Source organism: Glycine soja, chromosome 10, assembly GCF_004193775.1.
Source record: "Glycine soja cultivar W05 chromosome 10, ASM419377v2, whole genome shotgun sequence".
In the NCBI taxonomy this organism is placed as follows: domain Eukaryota; kingdom Viridiplantae; phylum Streptophyta; class Magnoliopsida; order Fabales; family Fabaceae; genus Glycine; species Glycine soja.
This window is the reverse complement of record NC_041011.1, coordinates 23,899,749-23,911,456: the sequence shown is the minus strand read 5'-3', so window position 1 is coordinate 23,911,456 and position 11,708 is coordinate 23,899,749. Positions and strand designations below refer to the sequence as shown.

The 11,708-nt window shown below is 35.1% G+C and overlaps 1 protein-coding gene across 1 annotated transcript; it reads right to left on the bottom strand.

Moving 5' to 3' along the window:
* Positions 1 to 9,748: 9,748 nt before the first annotated feature.
* Positions 9,749 to 11,416, bottom strand: LOC114372337 (soyasaponin III rhamnosyltransferase-like). Its single transcript, XM_028329837.1, has one exon. It carries the CDS (start codon positions 11,329 to 11,331, stop codon positions 9,937 to 9,939), a length of 1,395 nt encoding a protein of 464 aa, XP_028185638.1. The 5' UTR covers positions 11,332 to 11,416; the 3' UTR covers positions 9,749 to 9,936.
* Between the last annotated feature and the right edge of the window lie 292 nt (positions 11,417 to 11,708).

The following is an 11,708-nucleotide window of genomic DNA, read 5'->3' as shown; positions in this document are numbered from 1 at the left end:
ACCTTGAGAAGCTTCTTTGAGAAGTTAAAGCTTAGCTACACACACTCCTCTAATAACTAAGCTCACCTCCTTGAGAAGCTTCCTTGAGAAGATTCCTAGAGAAGCTAGAGCTTAGCTACACACACTCCTCTAATAGCTAAGCTCACCTCCTTGAGATGAGAAGCTAGAGCTTAGCTACACACACCCCCTATAATAGCTAAGCTCACCACATGCCAAAATACATGAAAATACAAAAAAGTCCATACTACAAAGACTACTTAAAATGCCCTAAAATACAAGACTAAAACCCTATACTACTAGAATGGCCAAAATACAAGGCCCAAAAGAAGAAAAAACCTATTCTAATATTTACAAAGAAGAGTGGACCCATCCTTGGCTCATGGGCTTAGAACTCTACCATAAGATTCATGAGAAACCTAGGGCCTTCTTTAGCAGCTATAGTTCAATCCTCTTAGAGTCTTCTATCCAATACCCTTGGGGGGTAGGATTGTATCACCCATTGTGCCTTTTCAAAATGGTTTGAAGAGATGTGTCTTTTAAAAAGCTTTTTTGAAATTTTCAAATTTTCAAGTTTCAAATTTCAAACTTTCTGAAAAAGCTTTTTAAAATAATTTTACTTTTGGTAATCAATTACAATGCCTGGTAATCGACTACTAGTTAAAAAATGTCTTTTTCAGAAAATGTTAAAAATATTCTAAGAAATTTTTATAATCAATTTAAAAACTATATTGTGAGGCCAAACCTTTGCAATCACTAAGAGACTCTTTTAACAAAGGTTGACTAATACTTAGTTTTCTTCTTGATCTTTGTTTTCTTGGTCTTGATTTAATCTTAAGCAATCTTTGTTTGCTTAACCTTGAATGTTTCTTGAAGCAATTTTGTTTGATTATACTTTGGCATCATCAAAAACCTGTATTCATACATTCACAATTACGTCTTGACCCGAGTGTGTGATTCATGTGTAATGTGATTGGTGATTGAAATATGAATTTTAAATAATAAAGTGGTGAAGTGATGTAGATTGTATTAAGTTGAGTTATGTTATAAATACTTCCATAATTTATTTTGATTACGTCTTTGTTTATTTGTATTTTTTTAGATGTGATAACTCACTCCCTATGTGCTATTTATGTTTGTATCCTGTGATAATCTCGAACCTTGTGTTAGAAGGAGCAGATGACTAGGCGGATGATTTTAAAGAACCTCGTGCTAGAGGACGCTAGGACACAATGGTTTGATAGGATGTGACATTGGGGATGAGTTTTTTTAATTGCATGATATTATTTTATTTTAATTTACCTCACTAATTTAACAAAATTTCTTTTGTAAGCTTTGACAACCTTGTTTTGAGTCGGATATGTTTTTAATAAATTTTATTTGGTAATATTAAAGCGAATGTGACAACATAAAATCCTAAGCTCCAATGTCACATCCTATCAGAGCACGATGTCCCAGTATCCTCTAGCATGAAGTTTTTCATAGCCATTCACCTGACACATCACACACATTTTCACATCATTCACGTACTCAAGGATCAAAACACAATATCACTCAACCAGTCAATAATGATCAACACACAAACATTATATAACAGATATACTAAGACTCAATCCTAGATGTAATGTGATACCATGCCAGTGAAAAATCTTGTTAGATGTCCAAGAGTACATGACAAGACAGACCACACACTGGTAAGTCTAGTCACTCTCACTAGGTAAAATAATAGGGAGATCAGTCAGGATCATGCTGTTTTGCGAGAATGCTCTAACCATGTGGGACCAACACAAGTTTAAAGGAACACTCAAGTCGAGTGTATTTGTCCTGAAAGCTTAGACTCAAAAGAGTCTTTCAGGACCTCTTTTTCTTAATTCAATACTTGCATTTTTTGTTGGTGAATATGTGAAGTATTTATGTGGATATATGAATGATGATGTAGTGTGTGTGCTCTCAGACATCAAGACAAAGCACTTTTTAAGCATCCTACTAATTTTATGTTATAATATATTATCACCGATTTGGATGTTGTTGTTATAATGCGGATCTTGAATCATATGCAACTTTAGGTGTATTTTTAAATTATATCTCCAAAAGTGATCTCAAATCCCACTTGTTGAGTTCAGGTGATGTGAATTTTGAACGCGACACTTACGGTCCAAGTGGTAGTGTTTCATGCAATTGAAAATTAATTAGTGCAAATTAAGAAAGGGATTATTTATGAAATGGGTATATAAACCTTTAAAATAATTTAAAATTGAAAAATATTCTTACTGAAATTGATTGTATATGTTGAGGTTAGAGTTTGAGTGTGTGAAAATGTTTCTATTTTTCTCTTCTTCATTTTTCTAATGCATAATAACATAATTTGAAACTATGATTTCCCTCTTTTATTAAATACCATCAATTATTGAATTGATAAAGATATTAGCTTACAATTTATTAGTTTAAATATAGTTTAACTGTAAGGAAATTCGTGATAGATAAATGTTAGAGTTTGTGGTCTTAGTTCCTTTGTCCCACATCACTTGGTCTGTAAAACTTGTGTGGTCCTAGTCCCACATCGCTTGGTTTGTAAAAACTTGTGTCTCATTAGTGTTATATATAGAGACACCTTGTAAGCTTTTATGTGCAAGTAATAAAAAGTTCTCCTAGTGTAGCCGTGGACGTAGGCACATACATTGTGTGCTGAACCACGTTAAACTTTGTGTCTTTTTCTTTCTTCCCTTTATTTCTTTCTCTTCTTTTATTGCACTATACTAACAACTGGTATCAAGAGCTTTTGGTTACACCACGGGATTTCCTTAGTTTAAAGGAATTAGTGGGAGTCTTCATAGTTTAGAGGAGGCAGTGGGAGCAATGGCATTAGAAGAGGGGAAGGTGAAGATAGAGAAGTTCGATGGCAGAGATTTCAGCTTTTGGAAGATATAGATAGAGGATTATCTATATCAGAAGAAGCTGAATCAGCCCTTATCAGGGGTTAAGCCAGAAGACATTAGCCAAGAACGTCGCGTTCAACATCGTGAACGAGAAGACTACTACAGGCTTAATGAAGGCGTTATCAGATATGTACGAGAAGTCGTCGGCAGCCAACAAAGTATACTTGATGTGCCGGTTGTTCAACCTCAAGATGGGAGAAGGTATCTCTGTAACTGATCATACTAATGAATTTAATACTATTCTTGCCCAGTTGGAATCAGTGCAGATTAAATTTGAGGATGAGGTGAAGGCATTGATTCTATTGTCATCACTACCGGATAGTTGGGTTGCAACTGTTACTACAGTTAGTAGTTCTACAAGGGAGAACACATTAAAGCTTAGTGACATTCGTGACTTGATCTTAAGCGAAAATGTTTGCAAGAGAGATTCAGGAGAATCTTCCAATCATGTTTCCAATTCAGCATTGAATACTGAAGGCAGGGGAAGGACTACCCAGAAGGGTCAGAATGGTCGAGGCAGATCAATGTCAAGAGGGAAAGGTCAGAGAAAATTTCAAAGTGACATTACTTGCTGGAATTGTGACAAGAGAGGTCACTTTAGCAATCAGTGCAAGGCACCAAAGAAGAACAAGTCGCACAAAAACAAGAAGCGCGATGATGATGAATCCGCAAATGCAGCAACTGATGAACTTGATGATGCATTAATTTGCAGTTTGGATAGTCCTGTTGATTTATGGATCATGGACTCAGGTGCGTCGTTCCACACTACTCCCTCTAAAGATTTATTATCTAACTATGTTTCTGGAAGATTTGGAAAAGTTTACCTTGCAGATGGAAAATCTCTTGACATTGTCGGAAGAGGTGATATCAACATCAAGACCTCTAGTGGATCCCTATGGACATTGCACAATGTCAGACATATTCCTGCCTTAAAGAGAAATTTAATATCTATAGGGCAGTTGGATGATGAGGGACATCACACCACTTTTGGAGATGGAGCTTGGAAGGTAACAAAAGGCAATCTCGTTGTGGCTTGTGGAAAGAAGCGAGGATCTCTTTACATGATTGCAGATGAGGATATGGTAGCAGTTACTGAGGCTGTCAATAATTCAACCATGTGGCATCAAAGACTTGGACACATGAGTGAAAAAGGAATGAAGCTTATGGCGGAAAAGGGTAAGCTATCAAGCCTCAAGCATGTTGATGTTGGTGCTTGTGAACATTGTATCCTTGGAAAGTAGAAAAAGGTCAGTTTCTCAAGGGCAGGGAAGACTCTTAAAGCTGAAAAGCTAGAATTGGTGCACACAGATGTTTGGGGGCCAGCCCCAGTGAAATCTGTTGGAAACTCACGCTGTTATGTCACCTTTATCGACGACTCTACCAGAAAGGTATGGGTTTATTTTCTTAAAAATAAATCTGATGTGTTTTCTGTGTTTAGAAGGTGGAAAACAGAAGTTGAAAATCAGATAGGTCTAAAGGTTAAAAGTCTGAAATCTGACAATGGCAGGGAGTATGATAGTCAGGAGTTTAAAGACTTCTGTTCAGAACATGGGATCAGAATGATCAAGACAATACCAGGAACACCTGAGCAAAACGGTGTTGCAGAAAGGATGAATAGAACCTTGAACGAGAGAGCAAGGTGTATGCGGATCCAATCTGGCTTGCCTAAAGCATTATGGGCAGAAGCAATAAACACAACAGGATATCTCATCAATAGAGGACCATCAGTTCCTTTGAATTATCAGTTGCCCGAAGAAGTATGGTCTGGAAAGGAGGTAAAACTTTCACATTTGAGAATTTTTGGTTGTGTTTCATATATATTGACAGACTCTAATAGTAGAGATAAATTGGATCCAAAGGCGAGGAAGTGTTATTTTATTGGTTATGGATCTGACATGTATGGCTACAGGTTTTGGGATGACCAAACCAAAAAAGTTATCAGAAGCAGCAATGTTACTTTTAATGAGAACTTATTTTATAAGGACAAATTTTCTGCAGAATCTACATGTGCAGGTAAACTGTCAGAAATTTCTGAGAAAGCAATACTTGAAGAAATTCCAGAAAGTGATGTAGCCAACAGAAACCAGAGTACAGGCGTAGAGGTTGAGTCAGAACCAGAACCATTAACTCCTCCAAGAAAATCTAGCAGAATTTCAGTACCACCAGATAAGTATTCCCCTTCATTGCATTATTTGTTGTTAATTGATGTTGGTGAGCCAGAATGTTTCAGTGAGGCTACACAGGGGAATGATACTATTGAGTGGGAGCTAGCGATGAAAGATGAGATGACATCCGTTCAGAAGAATAAGACGTGGTCTTTAACTAAATTTCCAGAAGGAAAGAAAGCGTTACAGAATAGGTGAGTCTATAGGCTAAAGGAAGAATCTGACAGTAGAAGAAGATACAAGGCGAGACTTGTGGTGAAAGGGTTTCAGCAGAAACAAGGAATTGATTTCACAGAGATCTTCTCTCCAGTTGTAAAGATGACTACCATCAGAGTTATTCTGAGCATAGTAGCTGCAGAGAATCTTCACTTGGAGCAGTTAGATGTTAAAACTGCATTCTTGCATGGGGATTTAGAGGAAGACATCTATATGACCCAACCAGAAGGTTTTGAAGTGCCAGGCAAGGAGAATCTTGTATGCAAGCTTCACAAAAGTTTATATGGCTTGAAACAAGCATTGAGGCAGTGGTACAAGAAGTTTAATGAGTTTATGAGCAACTCAGGATTCAAAAGATGTGACATAGACCATTGCTGCTATGTTAAGAAATATACTAATAGTTATGTTATCCTTGTCGTGTATGTTGATGACATGTTGATTGCAGGATCTAGTATGGCAGAAATTAACAAGTTGAAGCAGCAGTTGGCAAAAAACTTTGAAATGAAGGATCTTGGTCCAGCTAAACAAATCCTTGGTATGAGAATTCTTAGAAACAGATCAAAAGGAATCTTGAAGCTGTCTCAGGAGAAATATATACACAAATTGCTTGACAGGTTTTACCTTGGAGATTCTAAGACCAGGAATACCCCTTTGAGATCTCATTTGAAGTTTTCAAAGAAGCAATCTTTGCAGACAGATGAAGAAAAATGTTACATGTCAAGAGTACCATATGCATCAGCAGTTGGGAGTTTGATGTATGCTATGGTGTGTACCAGACCTGACATAGCACATGCAGTGGGAGTTGTCAGTAGGTTCCTATCAAATCCAGCAAAGGAGCATTGGGAAGGCGTAAAGTGGATACTCAGATATCTGAAGGGTACTTCAGAGATGTGTTTGTGCTTCAGAGAAGGCAATCTCACTTTACAGGGATTTTTAGATGCAGACTTGGGAGGAGATTTTGATACCATGAAATGCACCATAGGCTACATTTTTACCTTGGGAGGTACTGTTGTGAGTTGGAAGTCTAAACTTCAAGATAGAGTTGCTCTCTCAACCATGGAAGCCGAGTACATAGCTATCTCAGAAGCAGCTAAGGAGATGATTTGGCTAAAGAATTTTCTCAATGAATTAGGGAAAGAACAAGATGATGCTCCAATGTTTAGTGACAGTCAAAGTGCTATAAGTCTTGCTAAGAATCCAGTCTTCCATTCTAGATGCAAGCATATTTAATTAAGATACCATTTTATCAGGGAGTTGATAAATAATGGAGACTTATCTTTATTGAAGATCTTAGGATCAGAGAATCCAGCAGATATGTTGACTAAAGTTGTTACAACTGACAAACTGAGGCTTTGCATTGCCTCAGTTGGCCTTCAAGGATAATTGAAGATGAAGGCGCTACACTAGGTAAAGAGTCGATGAACTCATTGCTTACAAGGAGATGCTAGAGTTTGGAACTTAGACCCCAAGTGGGAGAATTGTTAGAGTTTGTGGTCTTAGTTCCTTTGTCCCACATCGCTTGGTCTGTAAAACTTGTGTGGTCTTAGTCCCACATCGCTTGGTTTGTAAAAACTCGTGTCTCATCAGTGTTATGTATAGAGACACCTTGTAAGCTTTTATGTGCAAGTAATAAAAAGTTCTCCTAGTGTAGCCGTGGACGTAGGCACATACATTGTGTGCTGAACCACGTTAAACTTTGTGTCTTTTTCTTTCTTCCCTTTATTACTTTCTCTTCTTTTATTGCTCTATACTAATAGATAAATATTTTTAATATAAGAGTAATCTAAATTTAATATTAATTTATATGACAACACATTTATGATTAGTTATTGATTTAACATTAAGAGATTTATAACTTTAACAATTACACTTCAAAATAAATACAAACATGACATCACATTTATCATTACCATTTAAAATCTAATAATCATTAGAGTTCAATCACTAGCTAGTTAATAATGACATTTAAATAATCATAAGTAGTTAAACAGTAAAAAAAACATACAAAATAATAATGAACCTACAATGTGCGATTTTTTTTCTCAATATTTTCATCAAAAATAGGCTGTAGAGTGTTGTGGTCTAAAATATTTGGAATTATTAAATTAATCAGTTTCTAATTTTTAGATTAATTTAATAATTCAAAATATTTTAATCCTGTTTTTGAATACTCCTATAGACTGTAGAGTGACTATAGAGTGTTACCTCTATATTCTAAGACGAGCAAATTGCTTTCGTAATGGAGCATCATAGTCCTGATCACTTTCAAATATGAAAAAAGAAAGAAAAGTGCAGAAAATTAAAGATAGATAGTTCCTTTGTGAGGTAATGAATTTCTTATTCTTGTTTTAGATCGATATGTTTTTAATAGGCATTGTTTTGGGTGGATATAAGAATTTTTCGCTTTGAATAGGTCCATAGCCCCTTTTCAAGTGGGAACGGCTCATTGATTAAAGTGATTGTGCGGTTGAACTCAGGTTACTCTTTTGTTTTATTATTTAGTATACTAACATGTGAAAAGTTAATAAAAAATAGCATTAATTAAAAGTATAGCTCATAATTGATTGAAAAATATTCAAAGATATAGTCCAATTCTTATTCATATTACAGAAAGAATTATTTAACCAAAATATTAAAAATTATTTAAAAAATATCTAGTTAAATATTAATAATATATTTTTACTATATTTTATTGAATATTGTGTATATCTCATGTTTTTAAAGACTTCTAGCAATATTTTTTCAGACTAACAATAACATTTATAAAAATATCTCTAAAGACTTTTAGCAATATTTTTCATATTAATAACAACATTTATAAAAATATTACTAAATGTTTTTAGCAACACTTTTTCAATACGAAGACAACATTCTAAAAATGTTATTGCTAACATATATCTTTTGTAACATTCAACAAATGTTACTAATTGGTTTCTTTTAAAATACAATAAAATATCATTTTTGTAATATTTTAAAATTTATTTAAATACATAATTTATACATTTTTTTATTAGATACTAGGTGATTTTTTAACACCAAAAAATAAATTGTACAATGAGAAAAAAAATATATTATGATATTTTTCTAAAACTTTTAAAATAAAGTATCTACTAATTAGAAAATAAATGTATGTAAAGCACATGAAAACATGTGAAAATTAAAGTTAAAGTCAATAGGATCTAGCATTTACAATCAAAGTTATATAAAAGAGTAGTATATAAAAATTACGCATGAGAGTTACAAAAACTCTAATTTAATATAATATGGAAAAAAATAATGATCCCTATAGGCCACTAAAGCATTATACAATAATTAAATAATGTATAATCTTTCCTATTACTATAATTACATTATTTCTATCAAATATAAGATCCTAAGAATAAACTTAAAAATAAGAAAATCATATCAACAGATGCTACAGTAACCTTCAAAGTCCAACTTGCCAGCTCTTCAAGTTTTGATTTATGTTGTAATGTCTTTCACAATCAAGCATTATTCCCTGATCATCAATGCCAGAGTATCCCTGGTAATGATAATTCTGTTTATCTTTCTACAGTAGATGCAAACCTACCAGCATTGTCTTGCAAGGCTTGAACCATTCCCCTGGCAACTTCAAAATGAGTTTTATCTCCCACTTATATTAATTTGGTCACATTATAAAGTTACTGTAAGAGCTGTATCTACTCAAGGTGAGATCTCCAACATAAGAAACCAATCCAAGACTTGCATCAGATCCAAATCACAAGTGTCTTTAACAATGACATTTGTTAGTGACAGAGCTATCCACACAATTAGGGGAACAAGAACAAACCAAGTTAAGAAGAAACTAAAAGGCTCCAGCAGCTGCATTCAACAATTCGTAATATCTGTTATAATTGCATGCATTAATGTAACAAATTCAAAAGTTATAGTATATGGCAGCAAAGGTCGTTTTCTTAACACAGTTAACTAGAAGCAGAGTGATTTTCTATATATACCTCATTTTTTCAACTTTTTTATCCTTATGGAGTGTAGCTCTTAGGCTTCTCCACTATCAAGAGCAGTTCAAGTTGTGATATATAAAATAATGCAAGAGAATATTCAGTTAATTAAAACCCAATGAGAAAGTAAGAGGGAGAGATTGGGGATAAAAATAAATGTACATTTAACAAAAATGTCTATATTGATTCAGAGCAAAAATGAAACAACAAATCATGTAAAATAAATAAATTGATTCAATTTAAAAATGATATCAGTCTAAAAATAACGTTTATTTAACAAATGTTTGAAAATTTTACTTATTAAGAAATTGTAACATTTATTTTAATAAACGTTAAGAAAAATTTTACTTAATAGGCAATAGCAAATTTTTTACGAATGTTACGGTTTAAATGTTGCTAAATGTGTTATATGTAGTAGTGGTATGGGTCGTATCTATAATTGCACAAAAAACAATTATGGGTAGGTAATTACTCATAACCTTCTTTATTACAAAACTAAACGTACACATGATGATGATTGAAGATTGGAAATATTTAAGGATAAAAGTTCAAGCATTTGCAGAAATAAAAGAAAAACTTAATTGCAAAACAAAAACAGAGAAGAAACTGGAGTGGAATCCTTGCTGGCATGAATAGCCGTGCTTAACAGTTGGAATTAGGAGTCTTGTACTTTTGAAGAGCAACAATGCAGTTGTCAATGTATCGACTATGAAGATCCGTGGAACTGAAAACCTTGCCCATTTCTTTGGCATTCTTCCTATAATCACTCCCTTCCTCATCTACTATTGCCAACTTTAATGTCTTGGCCACATCGTCTCGAGTAAAGGACCCATCTTTCTCGCTCCTTGGCACCTCAATACCCACTTTCTTTTCCTCTAGCACCCTCGAAAACAAAGCTTGGTCTAGCAAATAGGGAAGAGTCACAAGCACATGCCCAAAATTAAGCATCTCAACGAGAGAATTGGTACCACAGTGAGTGATGCATCCTCCAATAGCTGCATGGCCTAAGATCTTAATCTGGGGTGCCCAACTCTTCCAAACAATGCCACGTTCCTTGGTTCTCTCCTCAAACCCATGTGGCAAATCCTCTTTCTGCAGGTTCCTCAAAGCCCAAAAGAAACGCAACCCAGAAAGCTCAATACCATGAGCCAACTCGGTGACGTCCTGCTGACTCAGCCTCAACTCGCTCCCAAACCCTATATAAACCACGGATGATGACTCTTGTTTGTCCAACCAATCCTTAATTTTGACCCAGTCAGGGTTATTGTCTTCCTCTTCAACATCCCTTATCTGAATGGATGGTGGAACCAACCCTACCGGAACCACAGGAACCTTGTACTTGTGAGCAAGATAATCCAACCATTCTCCTTCGAGTTCTCTGCATGTTCTGAGAAGAAACATGTCGCAGCTGGAATATGCCTTTCTGAGATCAAAATTTGCCATGCGTCCTGTGTCCGAATCTTTGATAGAACTTGTTGCTCTTCTGATTTCGTGAGGCCTGAGATGAACGGTTGTGGTGAAAGGAAGCCACGTGGGAGGGAGACACATGTCTTGAAGCGTAATTGAGTTGTTCAGTTGATAATCCTTGGGTGGATCAATGAACACTTTGTTCCACGCTGCGGTTAAGTTGTAGTGTGCACAGGGAATGTTGAGGCTCTTGGCTATTGGTGGTAACCACTCGGTTGCGAAATCGTAAAAAACCCAATCGGGCTTTGAAGTTTTGAGCAACTCCGATACAGGGCCTTGGAGAGCCTCGTAAGCCAGCTTGAGGTAATAGCTTTTGTTTGAGGGAATGTCCATTGTGCTCTCAGCATCTTCTGGGAGATGATGATGATGATCTGTGTGTGGCAAGGGTAGCCTCACCAATTTGATGGATGGCTGTAAGGTTTCCGGGATTTTGGGCATGCCATCAATGTTTTTTGGAGTGCTTATAAAGGTAACAAAGTGTCCCTTTTGAGCAAGAATCTTTGACAGCTCCAAATAAGGGTTCACATGACCCACTGCGAGCCACGGGAGCATTGCAATGTGTAGAGGCATACTATCAATTCTAGAAGGAACTGTCTTCGTCAGTGTGTTTTCTTTTTCACCTGGGAGGCAGGAGGCAGAGCTCACCGCAATCCACAATTATATAAAGATAGTTTTGAAATTATTTTTTATCTGAGAGTGTAATTAACTGAGAGCTCACAGTAATCACTATCTATATTTAACTGAGAGTGTAATTATTTTTTATCTTCCCATTTTACACTATTTTATTTTTATTTTAAATAATATTAAAGTAATAATAATAATAATTAATTTTTTTAATTATGTAGATTAAAACTGATCTATTAACTAAAATTAAGTAATCACCAACTAATCACTTTTCACTGATTAGGTGTTTAATAGCATTTAAGGTATTTATTTATTTATTTATT